The sequence below is a fragment of the Ictalurus furcatus genome, chromosome 28 (assembly GCF_023375685.1).
Source record: "Ictalurus furcatus strain D&B chromosome 28, Billie_1.0, whole genome shotgun sequence".
In the NCBI taxonomy this organism is placed as follows: Eukaryota; Metazoa; Chordata; class Actinopteri; order Siluriformes; family Ictaluridae; genus Ictalurus; species Ictalurus furcatus.
The window spans coordinates 19,182,153-19,197,852 of record NC_071282.1 but is presented as its reverse complement, the minus strand read 5'-3'; the positions used below and the strand labels follow the sequence as shown (position 1 = coordinate 19,197,852).

The window sequence follows — 15,700 nt, the reverse complement described above, 5'->3', positions numbered from 1 at the left end:
CTGCAATGTTTTTAGGCTCTTTAATCAATGTCAGATGTGTCGTGTGATTGTGCACCTCAGTGTAAGTACACACATTTGCACCGTTTTCGGACGTTCGGAATTACTGGCACCCTTCACGGATAATGAGCAAAAATGAATAGCACATGCGACAAGCGCTGTTTTCAGCTTACAGGTACTTTATGCTTTTAAACATAAAATTTTCCTAAGATGTGCATTTTCAAAAAACTTATTTACAAAACCCTTGTTTCAATAGTATTGGCACCATTACGAGTAATACATGTGTTTTGTGACGCTCCGTGTTTTCTGGAGAGAAGAACTCGTGCAGAACATGCTGATGGTGTTCAAGGCCAAAAGTCTGATTATGACTTTTGGTCATGAGTCTAATTCCTGGTGGGTTTTTAACAAAATTTATGAAATCAATTTTATACGCTCCACTTGCAGCGAACAGCCATCTGTCTGTTATGTTTTGAAAGCTCTTTGTCTTTTTTTCCCCCCATGCTGATGAATGATGATGTGATTTTACATGTGCAAGAGTTTCTGAAAATATTTTTAAAATATTCTTTTGGAGTGCCGATAATTTTCCCAAATATGATTTCATTGACAATACAGTGATTTCACCACGTCTCGGCGTGCATAATTTGTATCAGTTTTGTGTTGTACAATCATTTTTGTCCAGTAAGGGTGCCAATACTTCTGGAGTTGTGTTGCATCTAGCATACAACACAGAGTTTAAGGTGTTTTTTTTTTTCAAAATGGATCAACATGAAAAACAGTTCTTTATTCTGAGCACTCAAGCTGAAGAAGTGAAGACGGAAGCTAGTGGTGATGTCACATGATCAAGTTTGTGATTGGCTGATCCAAATGACCTTAAGCTCCGCCCCTTGTGACAGCAATGTCTGTGTGATGCCTTCAACCTGGAAGAAATGCATTTCATCATGATTATTAATATTAGTATAGTATAACAACTAGATCATATTTTTGTGTCACAGTTACAGCGTTATATATTCACACACACACACACACACACACACACATCTGACTTACACTGTATAGACAATGGAACTACAAGGCTGAAGAAATCCACTCTCAGGCTTACTGTATGTGTGTGTGTGTGTGTGTGTGTGTGTGTGTGTGTGTGTGTGTGTGTGTGGTTAGTTAATGAGCTATTCATTCATCTGAGAGAAGTTGCCCCTGGCAGCAAAGCATCATGGGTAAATATAGGTGCAGTGCTGTGGGATTTGTAGAACACGAGCCCAAATGACTTTGCTGATAATGACATATGCTCACAGATGCTCTAACTGCTTTTCTTACACACACACACACAAACGCACACACATTTTGCATACACATCAATACATATATACTAATACAGCACAGAAGAGTGACAAAATAAAATTCAAAAGGAGTCCACAGATATTTTCTTTCTTCATTTTTTAAAAATAAGCTAATTTATACTTCATTAATCATTTGTTTATGTTTTGTTTTTATATATTTCTACAGTATGTGATTTTTGTTTGTTGTATAACAGAACATTTCAGGGAGTAGAGCTGGTACACACACACACACACACACACACACACACACACAGAGTACAGTATGTTAGTGCTCTCAGTCCTGTGTGTGTGTGTGTGTGTGTGTGTGTCTGTGTGCATGAGAAATGTGGCGGTTTTGGGTGTTGGCAGTTGACGCACTGCATGAATTAAACAATGCAGACTGACTGCAGGAATTATCATCAAATCAGCATTCACATTACTGCAGCCTGCACAACCACAGCTCTCTCTCTCTCTCTCTCTCTCTCTCTCTCTCTCTCTCTCTCTCTCTGACAAGCACACTCTCCCTTCACCAGCGTCTCAATTTTATACGTGCACACACACACACACACACACACAAATCACTGTATGATGCTGCATTCCAGGCAGTGGTGGCTCAGTGGTTAAGGTCATGGACTACTGATAGAAGGTTGTGGGTTTAAATCCCATAATACCACCAAGCTGCCCCTGCTGGGTCCTTGATTAAGGCTAGGGGTGGTTATTATTATTATTATTAACAACAACAACATTACTACTAATAATAATACCAATGTCATATGATGCGAAAGTGAACGATTTAGTAAATCTCTGTGATAGGCTAATCTGAATAATAACGGAATTTGCACTACAACACCTCGGCAATTTTTAAAATTAATTCCAGCATTTTCCCTCGAGTGTAATGTTACATAGGAAGAAGCGTGTTCAGCTAGCCAACACACAGAAGCAAACTTTTACCTATAACCGACAAACAGGTGAGCAAACATTTCACAATCTAAAGAAATAACTTGGAGGCATAACATTGGATTTCTTCAAGACGTTTCTTCTAGCTGTTGTTAGCTAACAGTGATATTGAATTCTCAACACTACTGAAGAAGATGTGGCCTAATCTTATCTTAGCTATGACTTTTTTGTAGCTTGTTAGACAACAAATACATGTTGCTTAGCTGTGTGTGTGTTTTATGCCTGATGGGGATCTACTCGGGCATTACACAGATAGGCGGAGCCACATTATGTTATTTTTTATGGATGCAGATTAGTATTTTACTCCACACTAGATTTCCACCCCAGAAAAGTCCCAAATGACATCCTATACACTTATACTATGCACTATACACTCTGGCGTCTAGTGTATGAATTTTAGAATGGTAGTATCGTCTCAAATGGCACACTTTCGTTTTTGTACTAACCGGAAGTATATGCTGTTTCCCGGTCAAGGGCAAATTATGTCAGACGCACGTAATGCGTTGGCACCAGCATTAGCGGCATAGCCAAACAGATAACAAAAATGAATTGGTACATTTTACTATTTATGTTAATCATCTGTGAACTTAAAGTGCACTTTGTTTCTGGGGTGTTTCAGTGTGAACACACTAATCTCACTATTCATACTACAAAATGGCGTAGAATAGTGCATAAGTGTGCAATTTGGGACGCACTGATTGGTTCTATCCTGGACACCCCCTTCTCAGTTATAGGCCACTTTGCATAAAAGCATCAGCTAAATGAGTCAATGTAAATAACTGTGCTATAATTATATATTAATTAACTAATCTTTATTCAACTTAAGGTCACCCAAGGTCATGTTTTCATTCAGAACATACAGGACACACGCAAGGACATGATGTTTATTTGCGGTGCAGGATTACGTAATCCGTCTGTAGAATCAGTCCTTCACTTTTACTTTTACGTGTGCATGCCCCTTTAAGAGTAAACCCTCGCGACGAACGCCTCACATCACGTGACCGAATCCCTGGCTTCTCATTGGATCAACCGTTTCCATGTTCGTGACTAAACTCTTTCCGTTGTATTGCCTTGTCCTTTCGACAATTTTAATAGTACTGTAGTAAGCACTATTTCATAATTATTAATATAGCATTATTTATAATGTTAGCATTGCGAACTATTCTGCGTTCTATTCATGTAGTAGTATGTTAAACAACAACAACAACAACAACAGCTAAACGACTAGCTTAAATCTTCACAGACTTGCTAATTACGTGAGCAGTTTGTGGTCACGTGACCAAAATAGTTGAATCCCATTGGCTGGTACACGGTTACGTGGTCCGCTTCAGCGACTAAAATTTTCTTTCTCGTTTCACAATTTCACACTATACTACTAAAATACTGATATTATAATAAATACATTTACTACGTATGTAGTAATGCTATTCTGACGTATAATTTAGTGCGGATATTTGGGGCTTTTTATTGTAGCTGTTAGCGTAGTTGGGTTTTTTTCGCGTTTACGTGCGCGCACCCTGTTCACGTGACCATATTTCCTGCTTCTGATTGGTTCAGAGTATTTACGTGCGCGCTCGCCGGTGTGTCACCTTGCTGAACACGGTGGTGGTGGAGGATCCGAGTGTCTGAGAAGCCCGAAGAAGAATAAAACACCGCAGACATGGCAGAAGCGTCGCAGTCAGTAAAACCCAAAAGCTCCCCAAAGTCCATCAAGTTCCTGTTCGGAGGCTTGGCTGGGTATGTAAAGGACAAAGTGTTGTTAAAGCTTGTAAACGTTGCATATGGGGGGCTAAAATTTTGTTAAAAAAAAAAAATTTTGAACAAATTTTCAAAAAATTTGTTGTGTTTTTTTTTAGATTATTATCTTCTGCTATGTGCTGCAGGATTTCCAGTTTGCTCAGTGTCTATTTACGGCTTTAAAACTGCCCTGATCCATGGAAATTGCTATCAAATATAACTGGGAACCCATCATTTCCACTTAGAAACATGGCTTCCAAATTAAATTAGTTAGATGCTCATTGTTCTCTTTTTTAAGTTTGAGGAACCTTGGCAATGCTGAAGGTCTTCTACACCAGTATGGAGGCCAGACTTCTACCACAAAGCAAGCATGTGCTTCAGACTGATCTGTTCCTCCACCTTAAAGGTCACAGATGCTAGGAATGTGCTGTCAGAGTCCAAAAACACCCAGATCAACAGTACTGAAGCAACGATTCGAACAGTTCCTGGTCCAACATGTGCACGAAATGATGATGTTGATGATAAATAACCAAATCTAGGTCTCCTACATAACAGGTTCTTGCTGTCCTGCATTTGCATCCAGGACCAGTGTTGGGAACATCTGATCTAAATCGTAAACATGTCCAGAATGGTTCAAGCGTTGTCTCGGTCATCATGTGGTCCAGGATATTCGGGAGTTCGTTATGACGTTTGTTCAGCCGTGTGCTGTTTGTTTACAGTCAGCCCCTGTCATTTGGGTCCAAACTGAGATAAGGCTGTTTGTGACATCATTTCTTACGCAGTGGGTTTTTTTTATTTTTCTTTTCATGTCTGTGTGTTTGTGGTGAATATTTGTCTTTGTCTTTGCCCAGCATACACATTCGGTAGATTAAAGGTGCTGTCAGTGATTTATTTATTTATTCATTTATTCATTAATTTATTCATTCTTCGAGTCTGGCTTGAATATTTAAGTAGGGAAAAACTCTGCTTTCTGTGGCACTATACACAGTAAAGGAAGAGGGGGGAAAAAACGAACGAGCCGTGTGAACCACCATCGTCAAAACAAGCACGTACTTTCGCATGATAATCATGTTGGCTGTTAATTCAGATCAGTTCAGCTCCAGCAACCGGTTTTACAGCGTAACAGAGGCTGTATTTGTTTTGAAATAGCTCCGTAACTTCAGATAAGCTTTGCTGAAGTTGCTGACTGCAGCTTTAAGTGTCTGTCATTTAAATTTTAAACATTTATTCAGAGATAGTGGTTAGATTAAATACAGACACCTTTTGAGTTACTGGGTCACTTACTGATCGACATTCTCTCTCTCTCTCTCTCTCTCTCTCTCTCTCTCTCTCTCTCAGGATGGGGGCTACGGTGTTTGTTCAGCCGTTGGACCTGGTGAAGAACAGGATGCAGTTGAGCGGTCAGGGTTCGAAGGCTCGTGAATATAAGACGAGTCTGCACGCTGTGGCCAGCATCCTGCGCAACGAAGGAATTCGGGGCATTTACACAGGGTGAGGGGGCAGTTAGTGCAGAGGGGAGGGCATATATACATTTGGTGAGGGGGGTATGTGAAGGGAGAATTTCTGTGAAGGAGGTATTTATGGATATGGAGCATGTACACTGTTTGTTGTTAGTCCACCTTACGTTATCCCCCCCCCCCCCCATCGTTGTGTGCGTCTCTGTAGTCTCTCGGCCGGTCTCCTCAGGCAGGCGACCTACACCACCACTCGTTTGGGGATTTACACAATTCTGTTCGAGAAACTGACAAAAGCAGACGGAACTCCTCCGAATTTCTTAATGAAGGCGCTGATCGGAATGACGGCCGGAGCAACGGGAGCGTTCGTCGGCACTCCGGCTGAGGTGGCGCTCATCCGCATGACCGCAGATGGACGGTGAGCACCAAACTGAAGAAAAACTGTGCGTGTGTGTGTGTGTACGTGCATAATAATCTTTCTCTCTCTCTCTCTCTCTCTCTCTCTCTCTCTCTCTCTTTGTTTCTTTTTTCATGTGCCAGTCTTCCCCTTGATCAGAGGAGGGGTTACACAAATGTCTTTAATGCCCTCATCCGGATCACCAGGGAGGAGGGACTCACAACACTGTGGAGGGTGAGTGTGTGTGTGTGTGTGTGTGTGTGTGTGTGAGAGGAGTGTGTAATATTTTTAAACATTAACCTGGCCTGTTTAATCGGAAAGCCTCGCCCACTCCTGCTACAGTTCCAGCTCGTGCAGACCATGTGCATCTATTGACAAGCACAAAGGTCACGCCTCCTTCACTGGGACTGACAGTCATAGAGGCCACGCCCCCTTTAGTGCTCGTGTTAATGAGAGGCTGTAGGTGTTAATAAGTTAATAATCTGTGTGTATGTGTGTGTTACAGGGCTGTATACCCACCATGGCCAGGGCAGTGGTAGTGAACGCAGCACAGCTGGCTTCTTATTCACAATCTAAACAGGCTCTGCTGGACACAGGTGAGACGCTACACCTCCATGTTCGAGCGACCTCCACCTTCGCATCTTTGTTAAACTCGAACTCCACCCCTATGTAAATAAATGGCAGTGCTTTTTTTTTTTTTTTTTGGGTTTAAACTGAGATTCCTCCCTCACTTCATCTCCACCTAAACAGAGCGATGCAGCGGCGCTTTAGTCTGTCATTTCTCATTAATATGACCTTGAGCATCGCTGGAGAATGGAAAGCCAGTGAGAAAAGAAGCTCTCTTTCTTTTATTTTTAGGAACGAAACCTGACTTGTCCACCTGTGACATCATCGCAGCTCAAAAAAATATCTTTCTCAGGAAGAAGAATATATTTCCTTTCGGGTTTTTTTTGTTTGTGATTTAAAAAAAATGCTCAGTTAATATCATGACACTGTGAAGCCGTGATCGTTTTAAAAACCGGAACACGTCTAATCCGGATCCACGACGTCAAATACAGTCCAGTCTGTCTGATTTCACTCATGTATTTGCGTCTTCAATCGAGGAGCTTAAGGGCATTTCCTTTCTGGCTGTTATCCGAGGTTAGCGTCCTCCTTACACGCAGTGTCACCCGACCGGTTTTTACAGGTAGTCGTATACAACGCTTTTGTTTAGTTCTGCAAGACATAACATGCAATAGCAAAATTTGCTAATTGCGTCCCAATTCGCGTACTTGTTCTATGCACTGAAAGTACACACTCTTTTTATGAAGGAAAAAATACGTACTTTTGAGTGTGTAATAAAGGAGAATGTGAGTCCTGGGACACACTAACAAACACATCATGTAACGGAAGAGAACGTTGTTGTTGTTGTTGTTGCCGAGTTACACGCACTGTCACCGTAAACACACTCCTCGCTGCGTTTCAGATTTTCTTCATTCATTATTCCGTATATACAGTATCTCATGAAAGTGAGTGCACCCCTCACATTTTTGTAAATATCTGATTATATCTTTTCATGTGACAGCACTGAAGAAATGACACTGTGCTACAATGTAAAGTAGTGACTGTACAGCTTGTGTAACAGTGTCAATTTACTGTCCCCTCAAAATAACTCAACACACAGCCATTAATGTCTAAACCGCTGGCAACAAAAGTGAGTACACCCCTAAGTGAAGATGTACAAATTGGGCCCAGTGTCGATATTTTGTGTGGCCACCATTATTTTCCAGCACTGCCTTAACCCTCTTGGACATGGAGTTCACCAGAGCTTCACAGGTTCCACTGGAGTCCTCTTCCACTCCTCCATGATGACATCACGGAGCTGGTGGATGTTGGAGACCTTGTGCTCCTCCACCTTCCGTTTGAGGAGGCCCCACAGATGCTCAGTAGGGTACAATACAAGCTGTACAGTCACTACTTTACATTGTAGCAAAGTGTCATTTCTTCAGTGTTGTCACATGAAAAGATCTCATCAAATATTTACACAAATGCGAGGGGTGTACTCACTGTGGTGAGATACTGTAACTATACTGTGTCATTTCATTTAGACTACCTATCCCTTGATTTATACCGGTCCCTCGTCCGCCATGTTTGCAGGGTGAATTCGGCAAAGCAAACCGTCATGAAACTCCTCCTCTTCCCTCATGCAAGCAGTTGTGGGTAATATTATCTGAAGAAGTCTTCACAGATCCACACTTTGAAAAGCTCCTGGTAACAGTAGAGCGTCCGGGTACCTTTGGGTGGGATTCTCTTTTCAACTCGACGTGCTATGATTTGGGACGCGCTGATTCTCATCTCGGGTACTGTTCAGGACGGATCGGAGGCCGGGTGGGACGCAGCACTAGTTTTCCTCCGTTCCCCACCGGATTTTCTTGGTCTTCCAGTTTTACTGCCTTGCGAGTTCCCGAGTTTCCACATCACGTCTCGCGTCTCATGCATGTTTAATAATTTTCCGGATGTCTGATTCCATCCCTGGTTTTGATTTTAAACGCTTTTAATATATTAATGTGATGCTGTAAATCATGATTGTAAAAGTGTGATATCAGCTCTGACTGGTACACATGAGGTTAAACATTGACCGTTCAGTACACTGTGTGTGTGTGTGTGTGTGTGTGTGTGTGTGTTGGCAGGTTATTTCTCCGATGATATCCTGTGTCATTTCTGTGCCAGTATGATCAGCGGGCTCGTCACCACAGCCGCCTCCATGCCAGTCGACATCGCTAAAACCAGGTCGAGCGCCTCCTCGCTATACAGCACTGACACCCAGACGCTGTTCACACGTGTGTGTGTGTGTGTGTGTGTGTGTGTGTGTGTGTGTGTGTGTGTGTGTGTGTGTGTGTGTGTGTGTGGTTTGAGACGTTACACCACTACAAATATCCAGGAATCAGACTGTCTCTACGCAGTGTACAGTGTAAGAATGCGGTGCGGTGTTTAGGACGGAGCCGATGTGGACGGTATTTAGGGCTGGTGTTTTGTGTGTGTTTGGTGATTGAAGTCGAGCTCAAGTTCGTGTCTGTGTTTCAGGATCCAGAACATGCGCATGATCGACGGCAAGCCAGAGTACAAGAACGGACTCGTGAGTGGTTTTGTAGATGTGTGTGTGTGTGTGTGTGTGTGTGTGTGTGTGTGTGTGTGTGTGTGAGGGAGAGAGAGACAGAGATAACGTATGCGTGTGCACGTGACCCGGACGTGGTTCCGGATTCGGGTCAGTGTGGTGTAAATAGAGGCCGAGAGTCTCACTTTGTTTACACACGTGTCTTGTGTGTGTGCAGGACGTGCTGGTGAAGGTGGTGAGGAACGAGGGCTTCTTCAGCCTGTGGAAGGGTTTCACGCCGTACTACGCCCGTCTCGGCCCACACACCGTCCTCACCTTCATCTTCCTCGAGCAGATGAACAAGTTCTACAAGATCTACTTCCTGGACTCGTAGAGTCTTAACGGGAACCCGAGCAGCTCGGGTCGGTCGAGGTTCTGAGCCGTTCTCGGGGGTCTGTGTGTGAGTGTGTGTGAGTGTGTGTGAGTGTGTGTGAGTGTGTTCTAACACGCCCTCCTTGACTTCCGCCGACTTTCCCCTGCTAGGAAAGTAAAGTTGTGTCGATCTCTCACACTGTAACGTAACGCTTCTGAAGACGAAGGGGAAGTCAGCAAGGGCGTGATTGAAAAGGCATTTGGAACACAGCCTCTAGTCTTACTCTCCCACTGATCTTCTCATCATCAGCTGTGTGTCCTTTTCTTTCACACGCCGACCCCGAGAGACTCGGCTCAGAACCCTGCGCCGTTTATCGGACTTTCAGTACAACCTATACGAAGAAGAAGAAAAAGTTCCTGTCTTGTACATGAAGCTACTCATCGACACATTTCTCACTTTATTTTCTGCTCCTAAATTAAAGACTGAATCAGAATTTCTTGGTGTGAATCCGATCTTAGTGATGGTGTGTGTGTGTGAGAGAGAAACCAAGTTTCTCTGCTGTTAGTTTTACCAACATACTGTACAAAAATAACAGTGTTAAATCAGCGCACAGGGTAAAAAAAACGTTAAATTTAACATAACATGATCCGCTTGTGCACTGTAATTATACTTTTATAAGCCGAACATGGATTGGACTGGATATCTCGGCCAAGACATGAATAAGAATGAAAAATAAAATTTGTATTTAGAGATTATTGAGAGAGGCTGAATTTCCTCGTAGCTGCTTGGAGGTAAAAATCGTTTATAAAATTTTCCATTTGAGAAGGAGGCAGCGTTTTGTCCTGGGATCAAATCTGTCTTCTTTTCATCTGGATTCATTTAAAGGCAGCGTCATGTGTCCTTCTCAGAGAAGAACAGAAATACAGCACTGTAGTGTCCTAATAAATAATCTGATAAAGGGTTATGTGTTCTAAATAAATTTATATATATAAATTAAATAAAATAAAATGTTGTGATATGAGGTTATATCAGCACATGTCTGCAGTTTTGTTTTTTTTTTGTCTTTTTCTTCAGCAGTTTCTTGCAACGTGTCATGTTTAAGACTCAACACTAAATGTGAATCCTGCAGTGCATCTTTATTTCTTTCTGAAAACAAACAGTTCAGATTTCTGCCTAGTTCAGTCATTAATTCTTCCTTTTCTTTATTTTTTTACCTGTTCTCATACTAGGGTTTTAAAGCATGTGTAAAACCTCTCAATGTTGTCATTCTCAGTGTTTTAGTTTTTGTTGTTTTCCCCTTTTTTGTTTGGCATACCACCCATAGACAAGTTAAGGATATTAAAATATAATTAATATTGGAACAAATTCAGATTTCGGCTTGCTTTCCTCTTTTTCTTTTTTTTTTTTAAAAGAAAATGTTTTCATTTAGGATGAAAACACAGTTTTTTTTTCTTTTTTTTATAAAACAGACCGTAAATGTAATGCAGGAATGGAGAAAGAGAGCGAAGAAATGAAAAAAGGGAATAATGAAAATGCTCCTTTAAAGCATTGTGTTTATTTAAAATAATATAATGTGTATTATGATTAGAAATTATTTATTATTAATTACGATTATATAATAGTCTCGTTTTATTTGAATAAACTAGACGTATTGTATTTATTTATATTTTTATATACAGAGAGCACGCCCTCTAGCGGTTAAACCCTTGCAGTAACGCCGCCGCTACTCATAAGACTTCCGGTTTCCGGTTAGAATCATTCAGTCCAAGATGGCGGACCTCCTGGGCTCAATCTTGAGCTCGATGGAAAAACCTCCAACAGTCGGCGACCAGGAAAGCCGCCGAAAAGCTCGAGGTACGCAGTTTTAAACACTTTAATACCGTGGAAATTAAGTCATTAAACACATTATACTCGTGAAGACGTCACATTTATGGAGTTTATATATATTTTTTTTTATCGACGTTTGTTCAGCCGCCGCTGCCCCAGTCTGTAGCGCTCGCGCTGAAGGGGAAAAATTCTTCCAATCGCAGCAGAAGAAATGAGGTTATACTGGTGACGTCACTGCTGCCCTGAATTCTGATTGGCTGTCTCTAAATAGCCCTCCGCGTTCATTGGGAACTGGAGGGGTTGTGTCCCAAATCGCGGGTCCTAATAAATAGTGATGTATAAAAATAAATTTAAAAATCTCTATTGTTGATCTGTGTTAAAACATTAGTTTATATTATATATATATATTGTTCATTGATTTTAATATGTATATTTTATTTACAAGAGAAAAAAAATACCTAAGATCACCTAAAGACTAGCCATAGAGTTAATGTAGTGTTTAATAGTCTAGGGTAGACTGCGGTTTGGGACGTGGCCAGTCATCATCACAAATGATGTACAAAAATAAATAAATACATTTTGATTTACTACATAGAGAAAATAATAGAATATGCTTCCTGTTTAGTGCACTACGCTTTCAGTAACGAGGCATTAAGAATTCAGGATTCAGCCCTGTGCCCTCTTTATAAGGGTACAAACTGCCACCTCTGACATCCTAAAGTCCACTTTACATCTGTTAAGAGCAGCTCTGGGCTAGTTCCATGTTTAGCGTGTTACATAATGGTTTCTAAATGTCCGTGTTCACTTCCTGTGGGGCGTCACAGAGCAGGCCGCCCGCATGAAGAAGATGCAGGAGGACGAGAGGAGAAAGAAAGCAGAGTTTAGGAAGAAGGTACGAGTGGTTTTGTGTGCAAACAGAAACCTGGTGTTCGTCAGAGTGTTGAACTTTAATTGACTAAATGATCTCGTTGATGATGTTTGGATCAGATGGAGAAGGAAGTGTCGGATTTCATCCAGGACAGCAGTCTGCAGAAGAAGAAGTACGCACCCATGGGGAAGATCGAGAGGAGCATCCTGTGAGTCAAGCACTTCTTTTTCCTTCTTCTTCTTCTTCAGTTATTTGCAAGGTGCCAATACTTCTAGAGTTGACTCTGTGTTTTATCTGCTCTCTCGTCACCCAGGCACGATGTGGCCGAAGTGGCGGGTCTGTCCTCCTTCTCGTTCGGGGAGGATGAAGAAAGCAGATACGTGATGCTCTTTAAAAAGGTAAGCATTGATATCTATCTGCTCCCGCTTACATATCATACACTCGCAGTAGGAACTGATCGTGTGTGTGTGTGTGTGTGTGTGCGCGCAGGAGTTCGCCCCGTCGGATGAGGAGTTGGAGGCGTACCGTAGAGGAGAGGAGTGGGATCACGCCAAAGCGGAGGCGAGACGCAAGCTGAGGGTGAGCAGCTCTGTCTTTACACGAGCGAGAGGAAGAGGAGGAGCCTCAAACTGCAGTTTTTAAAACCTAATATTGGAAGTTTTTTATTAACAAATTAAGTGAAATTAAACTTAAAACAACAACAAAAAAAATAAGGCTGAAGAGGATATAATCTGTTTAAAGCACAATTCCAATTTCACTTCTTTCGGAGCTCATATATCTGAGAAACCCTCACACTCAAGTGGTTCTAAATTCTGCAAATATTTGTGTGTTCAAAGGCAAAAATGTCATATTTAAGCCCCTTTTCCTGCTGTTTCTGCAGCAGTGCACACATCCAAATCCGGTTTTTAAACAAATTAAACAGTCCTAGTCTGCGGTTTCGTATTTTCCAACAGAAGGTGTGTAATCGTAGATAAGTGAAATCTTTCCAGACCAAGCTCATTGATCCGTTACTAATAAACTGAACCGAACAGGATGAACTGGAACGCTTTACATCAAACACGAGTGTTGATTAGATTAGCATGAATCCAGTTGGCTCATATCACATTGCCCCGCCCACTCCCCCCTCAGGAACAGGCGGCGTTGGAGGAGGAAGCAGCCAGTCAGAGTCAGAAGAGGCCGTCGTCTCCCAGCTCCAACTACAGAGACAAATACAGCCATCTGATTGGCACGTCTGCTGCTAAAGACGCCGCCCACACGCTGGAGGCCAACCAGGCGTACGGCTGTGGTGAGTCTCTCTCTCTCTCTCTCACACACACACACACGCAGACGTGCACAAGACTATTAAACCAAATAGTTTATTCCATAAATAAACCTTGTCCCTGGTGGAACTTATATGTGAGATATAATATTTATAATAATATATGTTTGGGGCCATATTTTAGTTCTGAACTGTCAAAATTTCAAAACATTATGAAGGATTTCCGGGAGGTTTATTTTGTTTGGGATTGTTGTGGCCAAAAATTTGCGATCAACTTGCGGAGCTTTTCGTGCTTTTTTTTTTTTAATATTTTTTTTTGTGGAAATTGGTGAAATCGTAATCGCACAAAATAGTTACACAGTGATGTTTGTTGGTAAACGAGATCTTTTAGCTGTACTCGTGTTCGACGCAGGTGAATCTGAGACGGCTTCGGCTGAACACGCGTCGTGACGACGTCACGTGATGCGTCTCGGCCCGAATCTGCGGATAGTCTGTGGTAATTGTGAAAGATTGCAGCTCCTGCGAATATTGCGGAGTTTGCCTGATTTTGCGTTCGTCTCTGCGGTCGCAGAATCCTGGAGATCGACATGCTGACTGAAAAATTACACGACTTGCCGACTTTGATTCAACCTTAAATGAGTTTTGAAGTGTTTATGAAAGATCCCGTCCTCACTACCTTCAGTGAACATTTTAGAGTAAAATCTGCAGTTCACTCTTCCTTACACACACACACTCCCGTCACTGTCTTCCTCTCTTGTTTTAAAATGATTGATTAGTCTGTTTCCTGATTTCTGATTGGTTCTTTCTCACTCTGATAGTCCCCGTGGCCAATAAGAGAGACACGCGCTCCATCGAGGAGGCCATGAACGACATCCGGGCTAAAAAACGCCTCAAGAGAGGAGAAGAGGACACGGGGGCCAGCGGCCTGTGAGACTGCTGTGTGTGTGTGTGTGTGTGTGTGTGTGTGTGTGTGTGTGTGTGTGTGTGTAGGTATGTGTATAAGAGAATCAGGGTGTGTATTCATAGATGTGTCCCTGTACAGTATTGTACTCTTTAGCAATATTTCCCTGAGGGTGTGTGTGTGCGTGTGTGTACACACACACATTGTTTAGCGGTCACTCTGGCCTTGTCTGCTGCTTCTACCCTCCTCATAGTGTGTGTTTTTGTTTTAAAGCTCGTTAGTTTAGTGGATTTTATTTCCGCGTGTCTTCATGATGTGAAGTTAAGACACGTTTTTTTTATTTTTAGTGAGTTTGTTAAATAAAGCGACATGTAAAGGCAAAATTTGGCCATGAAGGTGTGCGTGCGGATCCTTGTCCATATTTGGGAATGTGGGTGGGGCCACGAGTTTTTTGGAAAAGGAGTAAATGCACTTGGGAAATCATGACTAAGAAATGAAATGTGGGTGTGTCACTGGAGGGCCCATATATGGAAATGCAGATGTGTCCAAGTGCCCATGATATATGAAGGTTGCAGATGGAAATGTGGGTGTGTCAGTATGGACCATATATGGAAATGTGGGTGTGTCTTTGAGTCCCTATATGGCAGTATAAGGAAATCAATGGCACTGATGTAAAAAAGTAGTATTTTAAGATTTGGTCATATTCAAACATATTTGAAGTCATATAAGGACAAAGACACGCCCACCCGTCTGTCCTCGGACAGATCCACTCCAATAGAAAAAATCGATTTTGTGTTTTTGTATTGAGTGTTGATGACTGTTCAAACCACTTTTTATCCAAACTCGCTCTTCTGGAGTTACGGCCTGCAGTGTGTTCATGTGAAGTGTGCATCATTTTACAAAACGCTAATGCTAACTGGTCTCTCAGTTAGACCAGCCTTTATATCAACTTCAGATAGCTCCCGTGCTAGAAATATTGGATTTTAATCGATGGTGCATGTTCAGATATGAAGCAGACCGTTTGGTGTAGTAGAATAAAACTCTTTGTTGTCATTGGTGAGTCTGTGTTCATCACTAAATTGTGCTCTGTTCATATTTCATACAGTAAGTAAATCCTAAAAAAACACACGTGGAACTGAATTTCCTTCCTATTTATAGCATTTTAAAGCCTTGTTACTGTTTACCACCTTTAATATGTAATAAATATAAAGCTGAAATAGTCTGTGTCAGTAATGAATCCTGTAACTGTCCACATTTTACACACTGTATCTGAGAAGCCTGGTGTTCTAACAGACTCGACTGTTAAGGCTACTCGCGTTTGGGGTTTTAAATAAAGGATTAAACGATGAAACATTGTGGTTTGTGTTTATTTAATAACTGCAGTTAATGCGTCATAAAATATAAGAGCCAATCATGTTCTGGTCTGCAGAATTTAGATTTATCTATAAGATTATTAACAGTTCTGTGGCGGTGCTACTTCAGTTTATTATTTAATATGCAGTACATTCTCAACACTGATTTTTTTTCTTCTTTTTTTTCTTT

At 41.7% G+C, this 15,700-nt stretch overlaps 2 protein-coding genes across 2 annotated transcripts; both read left to right on the top strand.

The window, feature by feature from the left end:
* The first annotated feature begins 3,757 nt into the window (after positions 1-3,757).
* On the top strand, positions 3,758-10,673 carry slc25a11 (solute carrier family 25 member 11). Its single transcript, XM_053617637.1, has 8 exons — positions 3,758-4,007; positions 5,346-5,498; positions 5,673-5,879; positions 6,002-6,092; positions 6,364-6,454; positions 8,528-8,627; positions 8,922-8,973; positions 9,170-10,673. Exons 1-8 carry the CDS (start codon positions 3,931-3,933, stop codon positions 9,323-9,325), a joined length of 927 nt encoding a protein of 308 aa, XP_053473612.1. The 5' UTR covers positions 3,758-3,930; the 3' UTR covers positions 9,326-10,673.
* Positions 10,674-11,034: 361 nt separating this feature from the next.
* spag7 (sperm associated antigen 7) lies at positions 11,035-15,509 on the top strand. Its single transcript, XM_053617639.1, has 7 exons — positions 11,035-11,158; positions 11,956-12,023; positions 12,119-12,207; positions 12,313-12,397; positions 12,489-12,578; positions 13,128-13,284; positions 14,076-15,509. The coding sequence occupies exons 1-7, from the start codon at positions 11,074-11,076 to the stop codon at positions 14,186-14,188; spliced, it is 687 nt and encodes a 228-aa protein (XP_053473614.1). The 5' UTR covers positions 11,035-11,073; the 3' UTR covers positions 14,189-15,509.
* The last annotated feature ends 191 nt before the right edge of the window (positions 15,510-15,700 follow it).